This window comes from Sander lucioperca, chromosome 21 (genome assembly GCF_008315115.2).
Source record: "Sander lucioperca isolate FBNREF2018 chromosome 21, SLUC_FBN_1.2, whole genome shotgun sequence".
In the NCBI taxonomy this organism is placed as follows: domain Eukaryota; kingdom Metazoa; phylum Chordata; class Actinopteri; order Perciformes; family Percidae; genus Sander; species Sander lucioperca.
This window is the reverse complement of record NC_050193.1, coordinates 11445104-11470696: the sequence shown is the minus strand read 5'-3', so window position 1 is coordinate 11470696 and position 25593 is coordinate 11445104. Positions and strand designations below refer to the sequence as shown.

At 39.8% G+C, this 25593-nt stretch overlaps 1 protein-coding gene across 2 annotated transcripts; it reads right to left on the bottom strand.

The window, feature by feature from the left end:
* Window positions 1–11977: 11977 nt before the first annotated feature.
* cacng1b (calcium channel, voltage-dependent, gamma subunit 1b) lies at window positions 11978–23138 on the bottom strand. Of its 2 annotated transcripts, XM_035996996.1 has the most exons (5): window positions 22427–23138; window positions 15892–15966; window positions 14273–14410; window positions 13709–13947; window positions 11978–13301 (listed from the first exon to the last, which is right to left on the bottom strand). In XM_035996996.1, exons 1-4 carry the CDS (start codon window positions 22665–22667, stop codon window positions 13715–13717), a joined length of 687 nt encoding a protein of 228 aa, XP_035852889.1. In that variant the 5' UTR covers window positions 22668–23138; the 3' UTR covers window positions 11978–13301; window positions 13709–13714. The 2 variants fall into 2 exon arrangements, with proteins under 2 accessions (XP_035852889.1, XP_031168825.1); XM_031312965.2 differs by having other exon boundaries at window positions 11978–13947; window positions 22427–23137.
* Between the last annotated feature and the right edge of the window lie 2455 nt (window positions 23139–25593).

Sequence of the window (25593 nt, the reverse complement as noted above, 5' to 3'; positions counted from 1 at the left end):
AACAAAGGGTCTCGTCTTAAAAACACATTTTTATTCTTTGGCGTATGATTTAGTTTAGGGACATTTGTATAGAAGTGTGTTGTTTGTATGATGTTCATTGTGTCTATATTTTTATTGTCTTCTAGGTTGGTTTTAAATATATAAATATTCTATAATCTATAAATAAACAAAATATACACAAACAACCACGAACCTCTGTACACTTGTTTCCAATACACTCATTCTAAGGAATGCTGTCAAACGCACACCAGTGAGGTGGCATTTAAGAGTTGAGAGATGACAACTGAAAGTAGTTTTGAAGACAGAACACCTTTGCAGGATTTTATGAGGTGAAGTTTGTCTGCACATAAATTGCTGTCTTTCTCCATTGCTAGGCTGCTAGCAGCACTGCTCTCAATAGACCACATGGACAAAATACACACACTAGGACTGATAAAACATAAGACATACAATAAAACATGTGACTGTGCAGTTACTGTAAATACATTTTACTTTTTACTATTTACTGTGCAATTACTGTAAATACATTTTACTATTTTAATATTTACTCTATTTAATTATTTTATTATTGTTGTGTGTTAACATGTGTCCTCTACTTTCCTCTCATCCCTTGCTGCTGCAACGGTGTGAATTTCCCCATTGTGGGATTAATAAAGGATTTTGAATCTTGAATCTAGGCTGGGACAAATCAGCACGATCTGCAGTAGCACCCATCCTTTGCTCCCTGAGGCCTGATCTTGTCAGAAGTCTGAAAGGGACTTTGTCCTTGATTGGTATTTTGAAGTGCATAGTTGTAGTGCACATGTACTGTAGGTATATCCAAATATTCTAAGTAAGAGTTGGGCGCCAGCCAGGAGAATAACAACAATCCTAAACCTGTCACTTTAAAAATATGGACATGAGCAAGATAACCAGGCTAGCTTGTTTTACACTGTATATTGTTATTACCCTATAAAAATACACAATAAAAAATGAATGTCCGAGTAGGCAATAGGCAGTGCAAAATTTGATTACATTTGGCTGATGAAAGAGGATGAGTTCCGAGGGTCCCGAGCAGGGTTCAAAATTAACTTTTTCATCTATCAGCCAAATAGCTAGTGAATGTTCAAATTTGACCAACCACTCAAAAGATTACCATTGGGGTTTTTTGTCTGGTAAGTGAAGCAAATCTGCCTGCATATTTTACCAGCATTTGGCTGGTGGATAGTGCTAATTTTGAACCCTGGTCCCGAGCCTTGTTGATGAGGCCCACTGCAGTTCGAAATAAACTGTTCTTGTGGCGTGAGATTTTGGTCCTGGTGGACCACAGCCTTCTGCAAGAGGGGAGTGTTTACAAAGCGGAAACAAGATTTAGGAAACAGCATACTTCCACATTGTTGCTCAGGGAAGTCTTGGAAAATCCAGCAGGTTCTTAAAACAGCCACTTTCTTTACTTTTATGTACGTCACTGTGCTTTTCTCTTTTGAAGATTTCAAGAAACTGAAATGAGACATTTAGTTATCTCCTTTAGCTCTCACTCACTCTTGGAAAGGGCTATTTTGCACTTTATCTTTTCCTTCTTCCTGCTACAATACATTTTAATAAATAAAGATATAAAGGGATGTCTAGCCAAAAGTACAACACGCGTCTTTTGTACAAAGAACGCAGCAGGATAATTCTCTGTTTTTTCCGAGTTGAAAGGTTTTCTTTGTGGCAGCTGTGTTGATTTAACATAAATGCAGGAAGATTACTGTAGGAAAGACCAGTAGAAAGAAGAAACCTGGACAGAAGAGAAAAACAACAAGAACCATGATGAACGATGCAGCATCAAGTGGCACCACCCGTTGTTAAAATGTGGATATTTACATATTGAAGCTGAGGAAATTTTACCAACACATCGCTCACAAACGCTCATCTTCTTTTGCCACATGTGCACTCACCCTTATCAATCATGCAGATGCAACCTTTTAGTGCAGAGATTGACACTTCGTTGTGAAGACTGTTTCCATGGATACGCTGAGATCCAATCCCCTTCTCAGCTTTCCCTATTGCTGGTCTAAAAAGCCCAAACATGTAAGGAGTGGTGGTACTTCAGGACCAACATTGCCAAAGAAAGAAATGTACCAATCGTATAAAAGAAGCACCCATAATGTGCCATTTTATCATTTCAGACTCCCGATTTCCCATCTTGTGGGTCAGAGCCATCTAGGTGTCTTGCACATTTCATTTAGAGCAGAAGATTGTCTCTTGAATAATGTATAATGAAATCTGAACTTATTGCCAGTGCAGAGATATTGCTGAGAGATGTGACATCTTTTTTTATCTTGGGGCTCAGCTTGCATTTCTCCTCGAAGATTAAACGACAACTGCTCAATATCACAGCTATTAGGGTGTGATGAAGGGAGAAGACTGCTTTGAGATGTTTGTGGGTTAGGGATAGTCTCCTCGCGTGTATGTGCATATACTATATGTGCTTGTGCGCATAACCGCATGCCAGAATTTCAGGTTTTTCACAGACATAATGCTTTTGCTTTGTCACAGTGGCCACAGTGCATTTTAGGGCTGCTGATCATCCCCTGCTCACAGCCAAGGTGCTGCCTCCATGTCACTATGGAGACACTGGTTGCTATACATCATTGCAGATTAGGAGATGTTAAAAAGTTGTTAGTTTAAAGATTATACGTATGTGTTTTATAATATAATTAAGCTGTGTGTATGTGTCAGTTTGTGTGTCCTTTCCTCTCCATTGATGGGTTTCCATCTACATTATCATCTTGTAATGACGTATAGAAACACAAAATCAGGATAGAAATGGAAGAATTCAACACAATGTTCCCATTATTGTGAAAAAGTTTGCACCGCCAATTGAAGCGGAAATAATTGCTGCGATAAAGTAAAATGCAGCATGCCACATTCTGTTGAATAAATAATGACTGACTTGGCACAGTTATTTCAGTTAGACGTTCAAATTCACCTGATAGTTGGATAAACACGTATCTTGTTTTCCTATCTCTGACTCTTCAGGTCCATTGGTCAGTTTCATGCCGTGTGTCCACTAAGGTCAAATCATATGAGGACAGGACAATAAAGAATATGAAGACATGAGATGAAAAGATGAAGTGCTCTAACCTTCTCAAAATTGAACTGAGTTGAACTTTCATGTACGCCTATATCCCTCAAAAGTGACTTGGCCTTTTACTTCAATTTTACCCCAACTGTCCATTTAATTTTGCAATGTGACTTTGTGGTTCAACTTGTCAAACTACAGTGTGTATGGTATGTCACATACCATACACACTGTAGTTGTGTGCACACACACACATTTAATTACTTAAAATGTAATTAGCGATGCAGACTCCCCAGATCTCAGCAGGTAAACTGTCACTGTATTGAAACAGCTGTGTCGCCAAAAATATGAAAATAAAGTGACAATTAAGAGGATTACTGTTGTTTTTTAAAGAATAGCGACAGTAAAGAACAATGGCAGAACAGCAGGAAGAAGCTGAAAGGAAAGAGAAAGGAAAGAGGAAGATCTGGGGAAGAGAAAAGGGATGATAAGGGAGGAGGGGGAAGGGTTCAAACAAGTAAGGATGTGAGAGACAAAGAAATGGGAAATTAATTAATGATCGTTCAGATGGAGGCTAATGAGTTCATCTGAGGGGCTCTAAGGTGCTGCCTAGACCTTGATGTAAGTTTGACAAACACACACACACACACACACACACACACACACACACACACACACACACACACACACACACACACACACACACACACACACACACACACACTTCCCCTCACGCTTCCTCCTTCTCACCTATGCAGGGTGAACAAAGACACACCGTGAACTGATGAGTTCCTCCAGTAATACTGATGTTAACAGCTTGCCCCTAGCTGTTCAGGCTCAGGCACAGACAACCACTGCTTCTCATTACCAGAAATAAGGTACGCTTAAAGTAAAAAAAAACACGTACTTTGAGACACGCACGCATGCACAAGCAAATGACTGTCACTGTCTGTGACATGTGTCTGTTTCTTTATAAACATGCTCATAATTTGAGTATGTTTATTGTTATTTCTGATATTGTCTCTTTAATGGCACAGAACTGTTTTTTTTTTTTTTTACGTCTCTGGGAATTACCTTTCAAAAAAACAAGATAACATATATAATAATAAAGCATCAAAGAATAGAAGAGGTCTCATTTGTCACAGGATGTCAGCTTGACCTCTCCCAGAGTAGGACACAACACAACCCTTCAATGTGATTTTGTGGGAATGGATGATTGTTGGACTCAGCTAAGAAATGTATCAGATGTGTGTGTGTTTGTCTGTAACAGTTTATATGTCTGCCTGTGTCTCTGTCAGTCTCAGTTTATCTTTTAAGGTGCACTTTGGGTCATTTCACGCAAACCGAGTAAAGAGTGAGTTAGTGTGCTGCACAACACTGGCTTCAGGTGTGAAATGAACACTTTTAGGCCTGACTGGACCTAAGTTTAAAGTCCCAGAGATCTAAAGAAGAAAAAAAACAGCCGATGCAGAATGTTGCCATGCAACAGCTGTTTCTGAATAATTTTAACCATGTGTGAAGTTACTTGAAATATCTAAACAACATTTGCAGATAAAACCAATCCAAATCATTTTGAGTTTGTCAAGTGATCTAACATGAGTAGTCCATACAGTATACACAAATTATAAGCCCTACAATTTTAATGATGTTATGTTACTATGTGTATAGGATTCAAACATTATTAAAAGCATTTCTGATATGTGAAAGTATATTGCAATTGTAGTAGCTTATACTTGCAGTTTTACTTAAAAGTATACCAATAATGTACAAATACTCCATTACAAGTAAGTATTATGGCCCCTGTGACTGATAAATGATAATGTATTACTTTATTATTATTATTATAATAATAATAATAATAATAATAATAATAATAATAATAATAATAATAATAATAATAATAATAATAATAATAATAATAATAAATTGTTAATATTATTACATCAATGCAAACGTAACAGTTAACTGTTGTAGCTGGTCCAGGTGCAGCTAGTTTTAACTTACTTTAGATATGGTTAGTTTAGTTCAATCCATCCAAACCGCCTGTAAGGGGTCGGATGTACTTTAAGAGCTCCTTAATTTTTCAGCTTGGTGCATTTTGTTTAATTGTCATAACTCGTGAATTGAAAGACAATTTTATTGCCGCAGTGAGTTTTCCTGCAGTGTCTTTTCATTGATAAGAGGGAGTTCAAATTGTGGAAAGTTAAAAAAAAAATAGAATAGAAAAAGCAGAATGACACTCTAAAAAACACCTCAGAGAGGCAGGCAGACAGATGGAATTAAATATATGTTTGAAAAAAAGAAAAGGAGCTGGGCACACACAGAAGGCTACTCATAGCTGTGACGCACAAACTTAATGCAAATCAAGACAAAGTAAAAAAAAAAAAAAAACAGTGCCTGTGATTGATCACACGTGGGTGGACAACCTCACAGGACAAAGCAACATGATGGAATAGTGAGCCAGCTTTAATCCCATTCACATTTTCTTAATTGGATATATCATGCAACTAACAACTTTTGTCAACCCTGAAACAGCTCCTCATGTAATGGAGGAAATGCCCTTTAGTCATGGTTGCCATGGCCCGGTCACAGAACTAGAGGAGACTGTGGGACGGCTGGTGGCTGTGAGGGGAGCATGTCAAGCTGTATCAGTACAGAGCATTATGTAAGAGACTAGCAGACACACAGCTTTGATCAGCTGAAGGCACAGAAAACCCCTGTGTTGTGTTTGACCCTGAAGAGAGTTTAGTCTTGCGGGAAAACCTGTGGTAAATATCTGTGTGTGGGGAAGTATCTCTCCTACTCTTTTACTTAAAAAATCCCACAGGCACCGACAACTCTAACAGTTCAAACCTCTTGAGGGAAACAGAAGCCATCATTTAAGCCACTGTGCCCTTTTCTCCACCCAACACAACAGTGTCTCTCTCAGCCTCTTCCGTCTTTCACTCTCCCTCTCTTGCGGTCACCATGGTGACCATGAAATCCATATAAAAAGCAAGCATATACTGTATAATGAGAAAAAATTAAATTACGGTAGGATTGAGAAAACTTTTGGCTGTACATTTGTGCTCTCCTCCCACGTTGCCCATGAGTGAGTCACAAGCCGGGCATGTTGGAGATGAGAGCTTTTACTGAGCAAGTGAGGAAAATGGTCGTTCTGCAAGCGTCATTCAAAGGTTCAGTAGGCACACGAGCAGAGAAGAACTGCACTTTTCTGAAAGGGTGGCATGAATGTAGCCTGTTTTCCTTTTGCCTATTCAAATGGCACAGTCACTGAAGAGCTGAGCCCCCTCCCCTCGACTATCAATCAATCAATCAATCAAACTTTATTTATATAGCACTTTGCAGCAACCAGCAGGTATCCAAAGTGCTTAACATCGAAACCAAAAATAAAAACACATATCATACAATATAAAGAAAGTACATGTAAAATCAGAAATAGTTACAGAGAAACAGAAGAACGAAATCGTCACACCACTGCTACGTATTAAAAGCCTGACTAAACAGATGCGTTTTAAGTTTGGACCTAAAAAGAGCTACATCTGTAATAGTGCGGATATCAGGGGGTAACTTGTTCCAGAGTCTCGGGGCAGCAACTGCAAAAGCCTGGTCACCCCACCGTTTATATCTAGACCTTGGCACTTCTAAAAGTCGCTGGTTTGAAGACCGCAATGACCGGTTGTGCTCCCGCAAAGTTAAAATTTCGGACAAATACTCCGGGGCCAGGCCATTTAAGGCCTTGAAAGCAAACAATAAAATCTTAAAATCGATTCTAAAACGCACAGGGAGCCAATGAAGGGTGTAGAGAACAGGAGTGATATGTGCACGTCTAGATGTGTTTGTTAAAAAGCGAGCAGCTGCATTTTGCACAAGTTGAAGACGTGAGATGGAGGTCTGATTCAGACCAACGTAAAGAGCATTACAATAATCTATCAAAACAAAATGAAACTTGGCTGCTGGCTAGGGATTTTTTCTGTTATGTTTTCTTATTGCACAATGCATGAGACCTCAAGTTCAGAGTTCTGTTTTTCTTTGTGACTTAATGTCCTCATACTAATTCTGGCTTATTCTCAGTTTTGTCATGAAAACGTTTTGCTCTTATGCACTTTTTTGTCTTCATGCATCATCCCCTGTATTTGAAGTTAGATAACTGGTGTGAAGTAAATAGAAAACTCCTGATTACAGTAAAACATGAACATAATGAGACTAGGCAGTTTAGTTTTTCTCTGATGATGTAATTCATTTTAAACCTGTTTGCTCAGTCAGAACGTGTTTTTTTTTTATTATCAGAAGGTTTATATGCAAACTAATATAAGGCTCCCGGTATTGTTCATTTCTTACCTAATATTGCGTCATTTTCTTCAGAAGAAATTAAATCACAACAGGTACAACAACAACAAAGTTAAAGAAAAAGAAACTTAGACAAGGGGAAACCAAGAAATGACGGTAGCTGTTTGCTCCTAACAAACACTTTTTCTTCACCTTTTTCTGTAATTACCTGTTGCTGGCTTTGTCAGTGTGTGTCCTATTTATTTCTTTTCTTCCTGTCTCCGCTCTTCTCTTACATAATGAAAAAAAAACAACATTATGGCTGTGCTCTATTATTCCACAAGGGCCGGACTGAATAACGCCTCCATGCTCATCAATTGTTTCCTGCGCGTTTGTGTGTCTGTGTGTTTTGGGCAATTATTGCCTAACCTTTTATTCCACCTCCCCTCCCTATTGATTGTAAAAACAGAGTTGGATTTAAAATTCACAAACAAAACAGTGGGAGTTTGGAATACTCTTGTTGCTTCTGGCACCAGGACCTAAGTGTGTGTTTGCGTGTGTGTGTGTTGTGTGTGTGTGTGTGTGTGTGTGTGTGTGTGTGTGTGTGTGTGTGTATACATTTGCTTGTGTCTATTGAAGTATTTGTATGTACACCTTCTTGTGTTTGTAATGTATATTTTACACCAACTTAAACCCTCTTAACTTTCCAGTAAACATATGTGATTTAGTCAAGTACTCTCAACCCTTCATCTCAACATCCATGCTATGTCAGCTCCTCTGCCTCCAGGCCAGGAGTGCGGGAATAGGTACAGATGAAACACTGGTAGTGCGTTGCACTCTCGTGCTGGGTTGGATTGCCTTATTACAGGTCTATCTCCTCTCAACAGTCACTGCCGATCCAAGTCATTAGACAGCAGAGTGCCTGCTTGAGAGAGCACTGGATCAGAGAAATAGAGAGGTGGAGGGAGGGGAGAGGGGAGGGGAGGGGGGAGAAGGAAAGAAAAAGCTGATAAAAAGAAGGGGGAGAGGAACTCACTGTCACTGCCTGCAGAGGAAAGTGTCAAAGATGGGAGAGGAAACAGAGGAAAATTAGAGGAGAAAAGAGGAGAAGATTGAAGCTGACTAAAGAGTGAAAAAAGAAACAGGGTGAATGAAGGATGGGGGATCATAATCTGCTGCCAGGCAATAAATTGACGCAAAAAGATAAGCGATGAAGAAAGTAGATAGAAAGAACAGAAAACAACAATGATGGGAGACAAAGAAAGAAAAGGCCAAAAAAAGAATCTGGTTAAAGACAGAGAATTGGGCATGCAAAGTACCAGAGAGAGATAGAGAAACAGTGCCATGATGATGAGGAAGGATAGAAACTGGTTAAATGTCTGAGGGAAAGAGAAGAAGGTATGACTGAAGGAAAGAGAAATACAGTCCTAGATGAGCACAGTGGAGAAAGAGAGATGTGAGTTGGGGGGGAAAGAAGTACTTAAGTACAGCTAACTTGAGTGTCGGTGACTTTTTCCTTAGATTGAATTTAGTAAGACCTTTTGGCCAGAAAGGTAGAAGAACAGGACAAAGTAGTACACTATGAACAATTATCTGTGAAATAGTATCAGCAACAGCAGAATATGAAGATGCTGTATAATGGAAAGTATACACAGAAATCAGTGTTTGTCTTACCCACACTGTTCTTACAACAAGTTACACAAAAGTAAGCAATTGACTTCTCACAAGTACTGCAAATTAGATATTGGGATGGATCCACAGAAAGCAGCAGCATTCAGGGCCATTTTAGTTTGTGCGTTAGTTTGTTAAAATATTGCACTTGGAGTCACACTATACCTTTCATTGTTTCCTTTGCTTGTAGCTCTTTGGCAGAGGATGTTTACTTCTGTCTGTTGGTCTCCATGGCCAGCTTGTGTCCATGTAATTTTTCAGGGTGTTTACGTGTCTCTGTTGCTGTCATCACACCGTGCCCATCACATCAGTTCAATTTCATAGTCTGTTTCTTCTCTGTCCGCCAGACTTGCAAGAAATTTAACCCAGTGATATTAAACCTTTTTGTGCCAGCTCATTCACTCTCTCAGAGACACAGCTGAATGGAAAATATGTGTACTGTCCTGCTGTGTGTAGAGAATAGTAACCACTTTGACAGCTCTCAGTCAGAGGTCAGGAAAGGGACTAATGGCTTTACATTCATAGCAGTGACTCAGAGGACCGGATGACTGATACATTAGTCCGCTTTCCTCATCGACACGGTGAGACAAAACATTTCTGAGAGTACACCTAGCGTGGTCACATCATGTCCAGAAGCCTTTCTGATAAGATTTTAATTCATAGTAAAATATTTTCTTCTTCTTAGTAGCATTCAGAACTCATAGGTGCACATTTGTGTATATGATACTAAAAATAGGGGCCAAATAGACAAACCAAAGTGATTTGCCTGTGCTTGTCCATGCACATATGTTTCCTTTTCTGTCATGTAACCTTGTCTGTTTAGTCTGTTTTGTTTTGTCTGTTTGTAACCAAAACTGTAAAGTGTCTTTGAGTGTCTAGACAAGCGCTATAAAAAATAAATGTATTATTATTATTATTATTATTATTATTATTATTATTATTATTTCCATAACTCACATCTACATGTGTAGACGAAAATGATGTTGTTTTTATTTTGCAACCTTATATTTTACTCATTATACTCACTTTCCCTACAGGGATGTGATATATAATGCAAATTGTTATCTAATCTAATGTGATAAATAATATTGTTTTAAACTGGTGTGTATGTATGCACACATACCTATAGGCTATACATATTTTTCTGTGAATACGAGATGAGTGTGAGGGTGTTGCACACATGGGCTGTGTGGTTTTGTTTTCTACACAATACTGTAGATTTCGATTAATTTCTAATGGGTTATTTATTTGTCTATTTATTGGTCTGCTAAGCAAGTTGACATTATTTATGGACGCACATTTGCCTGTGGACAAAGTTTAAATCTCCAGGTTAGTGAATACAGTCAACCTTAACGTAAAATCATCAGCAAGGCTCCGGCATTATATGCATCCACTGCAAAATTCCATATATACGAACTATTGTGCTCTAGACTTGGACTATGCACAAGTTAATAAAAGGCACAACAAATGTGTGATCCAAAGGCACATTTCTGTGTGTTATTTTAATTGGCATAATATTAAACACATAGTTTCTCACATGTACGGTATGGATACTGGGATTGTGTTTGAGCAAACAATATAAAACAAAACCAAGAGGGAATTCCAAAGCCAATGTAGGCAGCAGAGAGTAAATAGTGTATGCTCTGCTCATGCTGCTCTCATTGCTCTAAGGAAAAGGGCTCATGAATTATTTAGGTACCTTTGAGCATCTATTACATCTGCTCTTGAAAAGGCCTGACCTGCAGTGTTTAAGGTCTCCAATAGGTTTGTCTCTCAATTCAAAAGATTCCTGGACCTGTGAATGTGTGGGCAATGACACAAGAATAGTTGAATTCTCTGTAAAGAAAAGATTGAAATGCCATTTTTATTTCCTGAATGAATGTACATCCATTGACTCTCTCTATATATAGGTGCACATATAAAAACACATGGAGGAAACCCTGCTTTATGTGTATTAAAAGAATTTCCAAAGTAATGGAAGCAGAGGGGAACTTACATGATTATGCATCAATACATATTGGTTGAGAAAACCATAAACCCATAAACCTGTGCACAAGAAGTCATACCTACATCAAACAGCATTATTGACCTTTTTAGGGGTCCATTTTTATTTTTGCTCATTTGAAGAAAAAAAAAAGACTATCATGGATATACAGTATATTCAGAACACTTACAAATCTAAAATTAAATACAAATGAGGTGTATTGTTTACAAGAAATACTAAACTCTGGGTGAGTCCTGAAACTACTACAGGTTTATTGTATATATTGTATTAAACATCTCTCATTTTTCAGCTGTTTCATTTAAATTGCAGCTGCGTCCTGTTCAGCTAAATGTGATGGCAGGATTCATGTAATTTATATAAAAAAGTCAATAAAATGAAAAATAAAACAGGTATTGTTTCAGTTTTCTAAAATACAAACCTGTACAATTAGCGTTTGTGATTGCAGTAAGAAAAATGGAAATGTTCCTCACAGAAGGACCTCAGAGCTAAATGTAATCATTTCTTCTTGTGTTCCTCTGTGAAACAGCGTCATTAAGGGAACTATCGTTTTACTGCACCTTCTTCAGCTGAAACACTTCAGGGCCAGAGTGAGTCAATATAACGTTTTAGACTTAGATGGCTGATTTGCTAACAATATACAACCCTTGTGTGAAACCAACCAGGGACAAAGAGCCAAATAAAAAATACTTCTGTCAGGTGAAATCTGATTTGTGTGTTTTGTATTGATTGTACTATAGTAGAATCGAAAAGGTCATCTACAGAATGACTTGAACATCAAAATAATTAAAACTTTAAAAAACAGTCTGTCCATCTGAAGGAGGATTTCATACGACAGCAAAAATATACAGTAGTTGTCTACAGAAACAGCTTCAAGCTCTAAGGTACCATTTTACAATTATAGGCAATGCTTAAATTAAAGTAATCTGTGTCACACTTATCCTAAATATGTTTGACCCCAAAAGAAAAATAACACAATTTAACAAATAAAATACATTTTAAAGATATTCTTTTTGGATTAAATACGATATATTTTATGCGAAGGTATGCTTCACAACCTTCACAACCCACAGTTATGTGGCAATGTTTTAAGTGAGTTTTAATTTGCTAAGCCACACCCCCCTTAGTGTCAAGCTTTCCATATGCAGTTTACAATAAAAAAACAATTGCAGATTTTTGCCTCGAAATTTTTGTAATTTTTTAAGCAATGGCCCAGTCCTTGATTTCCGACAAAAGCAGGTTTCTCACTTCTAGCTGGCGACCATCGGCCAAAATGACAGCTATTGCTGATTTTATTATGATTGGACAATGGCTGCTCAGGATAGGTTTTTCTGTATATATTTCTGATGTCTTTCTAAAAAAAGAATGCTCAGTTAAAGCAGAGTACATTTGCTAACACGTAAAGCATAAGCCTGAGGTTCAGCAAATACTATGGACAATAGTATGGATTAGAGGTCCTGGACTTAAGTCACCAGAGACTGAGGGGCTGAACATTGACCTGAAATAAATGACTGATGTCAACAAGGGAGTATCAGGCAAGTGGTTTCACTCTAGACAATCAATGGCCTAGATAGATTGTAGAAAGTCCTTGGAGAAAAGAGGGGCTGTGGTGACAGTAGCCCATTATAACGACTAACTACTTCACTTTACACAAGTGTAACAGTGCAATGGTTCACAATTTTTATCTGGTTAAGTGTGGTACAATTTAAGTCCAGTCTTGCCTGGTCTAGTCTGCTTGTTGTCCTACTGTAGTTCTTTTTATAAAACAGCATCTGAAAGTCATTTTACTTTCATTAGATTGACAGACACAGTAGGACTACAGTACCGTTCAGATGTTGTCAGGTTAGCCACTAACGACCATAAGCAATTTTACATTATATGTTTAAACATATTTTTTTAGCACTGGCATTCTTTGTTTTGTAAAACTTGGCACTTTACAAGTCTCTGACCAAGGTCTAGTCAAACCTTAAAGCGTGATTCAGGTGTGTTTGCATGTTTTACTACAAATTGTTTCCAAAGTAGACCATACATCTCTAGATTGATCCTTTCTTGACATCCAGTCATCCACTGGTTGCAGTTAATTGTAGTGCACTGAGAAGTAAAATCAATTAGCAAAAAATAAAAAATAAAATACCTTGCTTCAAACAGGCATTCTATGATGCACATTCAGTTGTTTTGTTTATCATTAATGGTACTTTTTTGTCACGTGGCAATGCAGTTACAAGCAGGGCCCACTTGGTGTGTGGGTGTGTTCAGGTGCTTGTGGAAAGCTCCAACATCTGCATTTATGAGGTATGTTGTCACAACATGGGCCTTGTAAAAAAAAAACGATAATGTTAGTTTAGTAAGGCTAAGTAGTTTTGCTAGGCAGATGCCTCTTAAGTCTCAGATGTTACTTGAACATTCCTCAGCTCTTAAAAACACCAACAAGGAAGAATTCTTGCTTCTGTTTTACCTGTGAAGATAACGATAACGTGAAGTTCATTGTTTTTGCTGTGGCTAATTATCTATCACAAGTCTCTCCGAGTTGATTTTAATATTTTACTGACATAAACTCAAAATCAACGGACATGGAAGGTGGGGGCAAACCTTTTGATGCTTTTGAAAATAGCTTGCAATAATGATAAATATGTGGGATAGGATATGTAGTTAAAGGGCAAATGATGCAAAACCACTTGTATTGTTTGTCATTTTAACCAGGCTTTCAGACATTGCATCACCTGTGGCTAATCTAAGGTGTCAGGCTCAGCGTCCATGCAGGTCTCCCAGGGGTTACGTGGCATGCGGGGCATGGAGATGAGGAGCAGGGCCACTCCACTGAGGATGAGCAGGGTGAAGGCGGCACAGGCGCAGGTAAAGGACCAGGAGTAGTAGTATTCAATCCAGATAGTCTCATCACTGGCGATCATGCGCTTGACAGACTGGCGCATTACCTCGACAGAAATGACGATGCAAAGGCCTGCATGCCAAAATAGAAAGAATTGGTTGCTATGACTATAAAAGCAGATGCTTCACTCGCATTCATGGTCATTTTGTTGTCATTACTGTTTACTCAAATGCTGTTACAAAAGCTACATCAACTCTCAGCACTTATTGCCACCTCCAAATGATTTAGAAAATCTGTGTCAACTCGTTTTAATTAGCAGCCTAAATAATATTCATTGCCAAAAGAAAAGGTGTGCACAACGATGACACTGACACACCTCACTTCAGCTGTAACACAAGAGACAAGAGTAGCAGACAGAGACAGAGTTTTGTGATTCTAACTATTTGCCACGTCTGACCTGCAAAGCCGAAGAACATCCCAGCGGGCCGGAGCAGGTAGTCCCGTCCCTTCCCGAAAGAGAAGATGACACAGAGGGTGCCCAGGAGCAAGAGGAACAGACTAAAGATGGTGATGGCTGCTGCTGAAATATTGTACTCTGAGACAGTAAAAGGAAACAAAAAGGGAGTGATAAGACACACAAAGAAAAAGAGTCAGGCGGCAAGAGTGAGCAGGAGATGGAGGAAAGAGAGACAGCAAAGTGGTAGTGATAACGTATTGAGAGAGTGGTATGGGAGCAGAGGGTGAGGTTGCAGTCTCGTTTACATAATAATTGTTTCAATATTACACTCAGGCGAGTTATGACACAGACAATTAGCCTTTAAATTAGCCTCACTTTAAAAACAACAGTTATTTATTCAAACTGGCAATAATGTCAGATAAGATGCTGCCGGCTTATAACAAGATGATTAGAGCATCTCTCTCTCTCTCTCTCTCTCTCTCTCTCTCTCTCTCTCTCTCTCTCTCTCTCCCTGCCTGCTCTCCTATCTGCTTTCAGATGAAGATAATCTAGTCTTTCATTCTGTATAGCACTCCAACTGTGATAGAAATGATCCTTGGAGCATCCTTTTTCATTTCAGCACCCTGACTGTGGAGTAACACTGAGTGTAAAATAATCTTACACTTAATCTCTCCAGTGAAGGTCAGCTGTTTGTTTGAGGACTGTCGGTCTGTATGAGTGCACACGTGAGTCTTTTCATGCATTTCACATGTGCATGTTTTTGCTCAACCTTGGCCATTTTTTTTTTGTGTCACGTCCATCGGATTTTCAGGATGCCCAAATTTAGTCATTTATTTCTAGTATTTTATTATATGTAATACTCTCTGCTGGTACAATAAAGCTCTATACCCCTTTGACACTGTTCATTTTATTCTTTCATCTTTTACATAATGTTTTGCAACTGCTTTTGATTCTCACATTTACATTTGTAATTAATTTATTCTCTAAGTAAAGTTTTTCTAAATACCTATTTAAAATGCACTCAACCAGTGCTCTTCTTATAGCTATATATGTAGTTACAGTTTAAAAAAAGTGACTATTGAATTAATGTAAAGGAATACATTTCCATAATAATTTGTATCTTAGGCCACACATTTAATGTGCGATCCTGACGACCATGTACCATATACGAACTCTGTATACAGTCATCATTTTCAACAGGTGTCTATGTGTCTCTTCACCAAGACATAACTGTGCACGGCACATCGACTGCAATTTATCTAAAACTTTGACAATGATCTGTAATTGCCTGCCGTTATGATATTGATATTGATATTGATGTTATTCAAACGTTCCTCATTATATTGAAAAAGAAAAACCCAGGCTGCATTAACATTTCCTACAAAACAGAAATGCTATTGCACATTAAAGGAATGTGTAGGAGACCAAGTTGTAGTATCTGTGTATAATAGATGTCTTATATGTGACACATTTGATATCTGAGCATATATCCACATAGAACATGCTGGGTTCCCTGATTTACTGTACACATTTATTTACACAAAAAGTTGGGACTGGAAAAAAAACAAAAACAGATTTGTTGTAACATGTATTCTGAGTGGCAGTGAGGAGGCACCCACCTTTCTGGGTCTTCACTTCAAAAACTTCAGCTTCTTCCCCCGAGGTAAAGTGTTTGAAGTAGGAACAGTTTTGTGCTGCAGAGTAGACAGGGAAAGAAAGAACAGGGTGTGAGAGAGAGGGAGATAGATAGAGAGGGAGAGAGAGAGAGAGAGAGAGAGAGAGAGAGAGAGAGAGAGAGAGAGAGAGAGAGATGTAGCTGTGTGTCTGCAATATCAATCAATGTAAACGGGATATCTCTCAATGGATCCCATTAAAAAAGCTAACACACACACACACACACACACACACACACACACACACACACACACACACACAGACACACACACACACACACACACACACACACACACACACACACACACAAACAAAACACATTAAGGAAACACACAGTTGTAGTTGCCATTGTACTTTCTCATTTTTTTAGATCGGTAAAGAATCAACATGCACAACTGTTGCAGTACATTGCTCTTTGGCTGTTTCATCCGATGCACGTTCCACTCCGCCCTCCCAAATCACAGAAGTGTTAGTTAGTGTGACTTGCTGTTATCCTAAAATAAAAAGTCATACACTCAAATCCTTCACTGTTCACCATGTTGGCTGTGTATGCAGTCTACACAGGAATGACACATTTCTGCACTTTGGTTGCCCAAACTCTCGACCACAATCTTCAACATATAGGAAAACGATTCCTGGGTGCAGTCATTGCCCACACATCCATCTATCTATTTGGGAGGGGTGGAGTGGATGTAAAGGCCAAGTCAGTGTTCCCTATTTCCTCCACTCACCATCCTTTCTTGCTGAGATTAAACCCATAAAGCAGACAGGTGCTCTCTCTGTCTACACAGAGATGGACAATTTGTGTGTATGTTTGTGTGTTTGTGTGTGTATGTGTGTGTGTGTGTGTGTGTGTGTGTGTGTTGGTGTTAGTGTGTGTGTGTGTGTGTGTGTTGGTGTCTGTGTGTACCAGGCAACCGAGGAGGAGCTGTTACCCAGGATGTTACCCAGGATGAGAAAAAATCATTAAAGACGTAACCTAGCAACAGGCTGCTACTGGTCTTGGCTAGTCCTATCTATTTACCAATGTAAAGGCATATCAAGAGGAGTGTGTGCATGTGCATGTGTGTTTGCATGTGTGTGTGCATGTGTGTGCGTGTGTGTGTGTGTGTGTGTGTGTGTGTGTGTGTGTTTGTGTGAGGGGATGGACAGGCTGGGGAGAATCGGAGCAGCGTGGATCTGCAAATATTATTGTAATTAGTCTTCTCTCATTCGCTGTCTTTACCTCTGAGGCTAAACTAATCTAATCTAATATGTGTTTGGGCGTAGATATAAGATTTACTCCAGTTCCAATGAAAATATTATCTCTTCACTACATAAATACAATAGAAAAAGCCCTTTGGTTTATACAAAGGAAGCTTCAAAAGCCTGAGCCTCTTTATCTGCGTGATCCCGATGAATTAAGAAGGATAGGAAAGAAAATTAAAGTTAGGATAGTGACTGATTTTTTTAAGTTGAATAATTAACTATTGTTAAGCCCCACCTCCCACTTAATTACTGTCGCTACTCCTGTCAAGCTTTTCATTCTAGCATGGCGCTTTTGCAGTTTACAATAATAACAGTGGATTACCTCAAATTTCTGAGTAATAATCGAGAAATCCAAAGCTTGACAGAGCTGCAATTCCTAGTTACGGTTGCTATGATATGGGCTAAATGTGTTGTGATGGTGATTTTGCTAAATGTTGTCCAACCATGTCATCAGCTACATTGGTAAAACTGTTCTAGTATTACAATATGTGATTTGTGTTTATGTGATTTTGCAATTTTGATTCATTCCAAAATGGCAAATAGCTTTTATAACACAGACGGCAAATATGGTTCCAAACTCATAAACCGAAAATCAACCCAATGCCAGGAAAAGCTTAAAACTTCTTCAAAATGGGCAGTCAGGAGAACACATCTCTTCTTACTTCAGTACTTTATCTTGGTGCTAAAACAGATATAAGAAAGGAAGAGCAGTTTCTCAAGTGTGATTCATCCAAATGATTTAACCACTTTGCTACTTTGTTGTCACTGGCTGCCTCAGTATGCTAGACCAAAAAGTTGGAAAACTTTAACTTTTGTTGCCAAGTTCTATGACACAATATACTGGTGGACTTTACTGTTACTGTTTGCTAAAAAACAAACAAGTGCAACTACTCACATTTTGTAATGAAAGTAAAACACACTGCCAACAACTTTAGATGGTGAACATTTACTGAGGGGGAGAACATCTGGATGCGTATCATTGACCTTGCAGTCATGCTAATGGGGAGATTTAGTTCCAGTGGGTGAGAGTGATTAGAGCGAGGCATCGCTTGTCATTTTAGTTTTGCCTCGTTCCACTAAACTCTGCTACCATCTTCCTCTCTTTGACATGCAGCTTCTCCTTTACCCTTGCCTTCCTTTCCCCTGTTATTACAGTAAACCTGTCTCTATCTTCCACCTCAACTGTGTCTTTCATTCCTCTTTAAGTTTAGTATTGATGTGGTTTTCCTTTTCGTTTTACTGTTGGTTTCTAGGATGGTATTTCCATGTTTTTAACTATGACACTTCACATTTGGTCTTGAAAATAGCTTCTATATCTTTTGCAGGAGCGTTACAGAATATGTTATTTTAGGAGATGGGGGGATAGAGGGGCTGTCCTTTTATAGCCACACAGAATGGCGGACTAATTCTGGGTCAATGTGAAAAGGATGGGTGGTGGTGGTATTTGAATGGCTATTCCACTAGGAGGTCTGATAACTGGGACACAGCAGCACAGAAGAGTCCTCACGGCCCTTGTAAGTTTGTGCATGTATGAGTGAGTGTGTGTGTGTGTGTGTGTGTGTGTGTGTGTGTGTGTGTGTGTGTGTGTGTGTGTGTGTGTGGCCTGACCTTTATTGTGAAATTCAGAACATTAAAGTTTGTATGTCATCGTCATAGTCAACACGACTACATCTTATTCCGTTAGTGATGGTATGTCTGAATATGTATTTCCTTTTATATATCTCAAATGGGAGTGATAGAAATTTTGAACCTGAAACTTGTTGCCACACCTCCGCAGTTTTGGCTCTGCACTCAAAGCTGGCAGACTAGACAGGGAAATTATTGGGCCTCTAGAAAGTGAAAATGGTGGCTCAAGGTGACAAGAGTGCTTTTGAGGGTATGAATTGGGGGCACCAGCATTGTGTCACTGAGAGAAGCAGAGGAGGAGGATGTTTTATTTGAAGGTGTGCTCGGGTGGCAATCTCTCTCTTCCCTAGGACTAGAAAAGTTGACCTCTTGGAAGCTTTAAGACATCTCTGATGATAAACTCCTCTCCTTCTTCTTTGCGCACATATGTGTAGGAACACACGCTTGCACACAAAAGCATCATTTCCCATCCGAGCAGCATGATGCGATCCACAAAGGGTTTGTTTGATTTTTACAGCACTCAAGCTGTCATGCGTCATTTGTGGGAAGCTCATTTCAAAAGTCATTTGGGTTCAACGCTTCGCTGCCGTTGTTATGCAACCCTTTCACAAAAGCAGTGTAATTGTGCCTACATGAAAAGGTGTTTGTGCGCCTCTTGACGTCTAACTCCCCCCCCTGTTTGGGAAAATGCAAATGTGTGTTATTAGGTCCAATCACCGCCTGCTTGGGTATACTGTTCATCAAGGATGTAATCTGTTATGGTGCACTCACGAATAACTCAGGTATTTATTTTTTTTACACCATTGTGCTTATGTGCTAAACACTACGACACACATTCGATTGAGAAGCAGATAAAGTACCGCTGGTGTTGTGTTGTTAGCTACTCCATTAGGCTCAAAACTCAGTGGCCAGTTATGCAATTGTTGAGTGTATTTTGCACAAAATGTTGAGCCAAAATTATTGTAATATTTTTTTCATAACTACCCAATGGTATTGTAGGTTTAATACTGCATTATAAAATCAATGGAAACAGTCAATACTACTCCGCGTTGCAGACCTCGTTATGAGGTGTGTTAATGTAACGGTGTTGCCAGAGGTTGGCTGGCTTCTTAAGTGTAAACACTGACTCCCTTAAAACACCTGGGAATTTGTGAAACACTATTGTACATGTGAAATTGCACTCAAAATGTGAATCTAACCAGGCCTTCAGTTTTTCTCTGTGGTCATCTCTGCTGTCAAACTACATCAACCAGATTGAACTGGGTGGCGGGTAGAAAAAGCACCTGTTGAGAAGAAACCTGTAGACGCTTTTTCTTGGCCACTGGAGAAGGACAATCAGATGGTCACTGAAACTCACTTTCTCATGGTGGAAACTGGCCAATCAGCATCTCACCCAAGGTCATCCACACGTTACATACAAAGACAGCACAGAGGACTAGGATTAGGGACACACCACCACACTCGCAGATCCATTTCTTACAGCACCTGGGCCACAAATGGGGATAGAGGGGCTTGTATAACACAAACTCTTGAGCCTGACGTGGGAGCAAATGGCAGAGCTGTGGAGCCATGCACCAAATCCCTAGACCTTTTCAGGGAATATGAGAGAATGACTCATTTTCCCACATAAGCCTAGTTTAGAAACACCTCTGTGTTTGTGGGAATGTAACCAAGGGGGTCTCTATTTAAACAGCTGATATTATGTTGCTGCACACTCTGGCAGGTGGCAGCCGACTGAGGGCTGAACTCCCTTCGCTGCTGGAAGCAAGACAGGTGAGCCGCCGACAAGTTCAGTCTGTCAGATGGCTTCTCTCTTGTGATTCCTATCCATTCCAGATTGTGTTGAGTATCGCAGAAGCAGTTGGGATTCTGTACACAGATATTCTGACACTGTTTAAATGCTGCTGTAGGTTGTGGGGGTTATAACTGGATCGTTCATCATATTTAAGTACATATCACACATTTCACAGGTGACTTGTCCTTGGGGGGAAAATCTCCAACTACTGCTCTTGACAGATATATCTTCATTGTGCACCAAGAAGGTGTTCAGTGTGTCACATTTATTGTCTCTGTTTACCTGCCCTCTCTTTCAGGTCTTAGTACAGTATCACCTCCCCTCACTTGAAAGCCCCCCACTCTCAACGCATACTATAAAAGTAAAAAATGAAATTGATCCCCCTTTCCCCGTCAACAGAGGCATCCCTCTCCATCTGCCCACAGAGACTTTTGTTTTCTTTCCCAATCCCCTTCCTCCCTCCCAAGTCTCTCAGGTGTACTCTAACTCGTGAGCTGGAGTGAAAGCCACACTTCATTAAGGCCTGTACTGATCCTGAGGTGCTGGAGTCGGAGGCTAAGTCAATGATAGAGTCAGAGTGAAATTTCTCTGTTAGGCTGCAAGGCACGCGCACACAGCCATAGGCCAGCTAGACGCTCTTTATCCCAGCGCTGGCTCTGTTCAAACAGGGCTTGTAATTAAAGCTACAAGGCTATTTTGGAGAAGCATATCTTTGAATACTAGAAAGAATGCTTTTGACTTGGTTTTTTTTTACTGTAATGTTCACTTCCATTAGGTAAGAGTTTGCCAATGGGTAAATTTAAACATTGATCAAACCAAGGTTTATCAGTGGCATCAGAAAATACTGCTTGAATTAGGTGCATTCCCTAGAACTGCTCTCTAGACAATCTTGCATCTGGTTTGATCAAAGCCAATCTCAGATCTGCTGTGACACTGGGAGCCAGACAAGAGATGTTGAAGTTAAATAGCATCGATATTGAGTCGGAAAGTATGCTGTAACACTTCCTGTGAGGTAACATGGATTTCATTTCTCATCTCTCCCATGGAGAGTCCATCAGCCCAGACAGAACAGAGTCATGTTTTTGTCATGTTAACTGTGAAGTACAACAGCGATGCTCTTCCATCATGCACTTGACTACACGTGTTTGGACTGAAACACAGGGTGGTAGGAAAGGCTGAGCACAATTGCTCTTATGTACAGACACTTCAACCTCAGACTGCAACCCTCTCTTTTCCCTCTTGACTTCCACTGAGACTTTCCTCAAAATATATTTTGTAGGGGTAAATACTGTTTGCATTGTCTGATCCTGGATATACAGGGACTGTTGAAAATTGTGAAGTGATGGCAAATACACATATGTCAAAGTCGAGGCTTAATTCTAACTGTGATACAAGTGAGTATATGAAAGCAAGCAGACAAACCACCATATTCAGCTGTTAAGTCAATTTTTTCTATTGTTTTTTTGTCTTCTTTGACCTGCATGTTTACACAGATACATAAAGCAAAACTGCAATATTTATCATCCAGCTCCAATCCACTTTCCACCAAGTGTTTCTTTGTGTTTCTAAATCTAGCAAAATAAAAACTAGCCCTGACTATACATCCAGGATTATTTCAAGCCAGGTGAGCTGTTAGTCAGCACCAACACAACAAATTCACTTTGATAACAAATATAAATCTCATTTTACCTCGAAGTCAGAATATATTGTAAAATGTTTGTCACTTTGACATGAACCTACCTACCCTACCTACCCTTAGCACAACAAAAAAAACATTCATTTACCAACAGTAAGAACAAAATACTCCGTACCTCCAGGTAAGCTGATGGGGCCGCAGCCTTTGCCCTGAGGGTCCTCCTCCACAATGAAGATACTTTTCTTGCAGAGCCTCCAGAGGCCAAAGTGGGCCGCCTCGCAGGTAACGTTGAGCTTCTCTACCCGGGGGCTGAGCACGGCCCAGTGGTCAGTCACCACCGCTGCCAGCATCGACGACATGCCCACCACAATCACCACGGACGTGATCTTGACCTTAGTCGCCTGTTCCTCAAACATGTTGCTGCTCGATGTGTATGCAAAGTTGTGTGCATGCACGTGCCCGTGTTTGCACGCGTGTTGATGTGTTTGACACGATGAAGTAAAATGCTAGCGTGTATGTGTGTGTGTGTGTGTGTGTAGATGTGAGTGTGTGTGTGTGTGTGTGTGTGTGTGTGTGTGTGTGTGTGTGTGTGTGTGTGATCGTAAAGACTGCGTAGGACAGACAAGGTTGTCTTGTTTGTCTTCGGTTGCTTGACGTCCGGTGTTGACTCCAGATGTTCCACCGTCTTGTCTACAGCTTCACTACACTTCTGATGTCCCCCCCTGCTCTCCTGTCCACAGCTCTTTCTTTCTCTTTCTCTGCCTTGTGCCTGGTGGTTAATGAAAGGGGGCCAGATAACAGTGCCCTAGTTTCTAACTCTCTCCTCGCTTCCTCTCCCTCCCAAGTTGCCTTTGGTGAGCTAAGGCCATTCAGCAACGAGATGAAGAGGTACTGGGAAGTGTTTACACCTACTAACGCCCATTGCTCGACCATTCTGGTGTTGACAAGAGTCCAGGTCAGGATTAGACACTTTCATTTAAAGTTTAGGCACAGTCTATTGATTGTTAGCGTTCCAGTTGTGCACTTCTAACTACAACATCTAATGAAAACTTCCGGCAAGTGTTGACAGTGCTATTCAATATTTAATCACCATGCCAAATACTGATGTTATCAATCTACCATGTATCTGAAACATTCTCTGTCTTTCATATTCTTATTCAGTCCAATCCGGCTCAATTGTCTCAGGCGCTGTGTGCCAGGGGACTCCTGGGGGAGAGATTTCATTTATTAGTTGTCATCTAAAGGAGCTGATCTACTTACTCAGCCAATCAGCAGTTAAGGCTTGAGACAAGGGTCCCACCTGTAGCCAGCAGCTGATCCAGATTCAGAAAGATAGAAAAAAGAGCTTCGGCATAGGATCTCTTATATTTTAAGTTCCGTTTATAAAGTCAAAATATTCTTGGCAGCACAGTGGAGAGAGTTCTCGATTTATACTTTATATATTCTTGTTTAATGAATTGGAAAATCCTAAAAGTGTCTGTGACATGCTGCTGTATGTCTCCTTTTTGTAAACCAAATCTTCAAAGACTTTCATTTTTATGTTGGCGATGTATTTAGATAATAATTGGATTCGGCAAACAAATGCTTTTGGAGGCCTTTTCTAAAATCATATTGAGGATGGAAAAAAAACTGTAAAAACCTGATACATCTTAAAGGCACAATCAACCTTTTTCCCTATGAAATACTTGGGTAATGGGCATGCTTTTTAAAAACTGCTGTGCCCCACTTTAGACAGGACTCTGGCCCATTTTCAGCCCTGACAACGCTCACACAGTTCTGGGTTTTTAACACACTAAATGGCAAAACGTTGAAAGGACAAGAGGTAAAGGGAAAGTGTTTCGAGAGAATCGTTTGTTTGTGTGTGTGTGTGTTTGTTTGTATATTGCATTCCCCAATTATATTAAATATGTGTTCATGTCTGTGTGTATAAAAAAGAGAGCTGGACAGAAACACCACAGCAAGTCTGATGTTGCACATTTTTTAGAAAATGAATGAGAGAGCAAAAGTGCTTTCTGTAAACACCATCGGTACCTAACTGAACCAGGAAAATGATTATCAAAGATAAATCATCTCACTCACTAGCTTAAAAAGAGAGGGAGAGATGAGAGACAGTTGTGTTCATTATCACATTCCACCTTGGAAGTATTTGTGGCAAACCTGCCTTTATTTGTCCCAGAGGAGGAGGCTGTGAGAGCAACCACTTGTCTAAGTGTGTAATAATAGTGTCTTTCGGCGCAGCCTGTCTTTCTGGGTGACCCTCTGACCTGCTTCATATGCTCACACGCCCCTGGTGACTGTGGAGAAACCAAACACCTCATAGCTGCAGGGTCTCCAAGCAACAGCCAGCAATGTGGACGACTGCGGTGACACCTCATCAACGATACAAGTGACTCCTACTGGAGGAATCACCTCCTATGAAGCGAGCAGGGATGAGAAATACTGCAACAGATGACAGCATCTGGCAAGAGTCTCTGACTACATTACCAGAAAAACATCACTGGCAAGCTTGTCAGTACCTGAACAGTTAGAGCAATGTCAGAAATCACTTCTGCTGAAATCAGGATTGACACATCTAAACTCCGCAGTGATTAACTTCAATTACAGCTGCCAGCTTCCCTGTCAGAATTTTTATTCCAGGATGAAAAACCGCCTTAACTGGTGGCTAATTTTACCCATAACAGAATAGATTGCACAGCCTTCAGAGGGACCCGACTGTATTCATCTGCTAATGACAGGCAACATTACTCAAGCTAAATTAGATTACCCATGTCCCGAGGCCATTTCTATGAGGGTCATGTTAATATTCCTCTCTAAAACAACGGGATCAGTTATCATACACGCTGACGCCGACGTCACTCATTTGACCTGTTCGGCAAAAGCTTCGGCCATCGATCAACATGAAGATTAGGTGATGTGGGACAGTGAATTGTGAGTTAATGAGCACATATTGAAGAAAAATGAAATTAGCTGGAAATTAGAAGCTGCTGATGTAACCGTTGTACATCAGATATCACTATCAAAAGATAATTTCCCCAGCTAGATAAACATCTCCTCTCACCAGCATAATTACACATATCAAACAGGGTAATGTAGTTTTCATTTTGTTTTTACAGTAATATGAGGTACACCATACCTCGCTGTCATGGTTATTAAAATAGAGAGTTCTCCAAGTATATGATACAGTGCTTGTATTGCAATATAGGTGATATATATGGCTGTTCCTTGCAGGTTCATTGCTGCATATGGCCAAATAAAGAGATCTGTGAAAAGACATTATTGTTAAAGTGCCCATATTATGAAAAAATCACTTTTTCTGGGATTTGGGGTGTTATGTTGTGTCTC

Coding starts and splice junctions, on each gene's coding strand:
- cacng1b (XM_035996996.1), bottom strand. CDS start 22,667: ATGTTTGAGGAACAGGCGACTAAGGTCAAGATCACGTCCGTGGTGATT. Junction 14,411..15,891: donor TGAAGTGAAGACCCAGAAAG/GTGGGTGCCTCC, acceptor TTACTGTCTCAG/AGTACAATATTTCAGCAGCA. Junction 13,948..14,272: donor GATGTTCTTCGGCTTTGCAG/GTCAGACGTGGC, acceptor TTTGGCATGCAG/GCCTTTGCATCGTCATTTCT.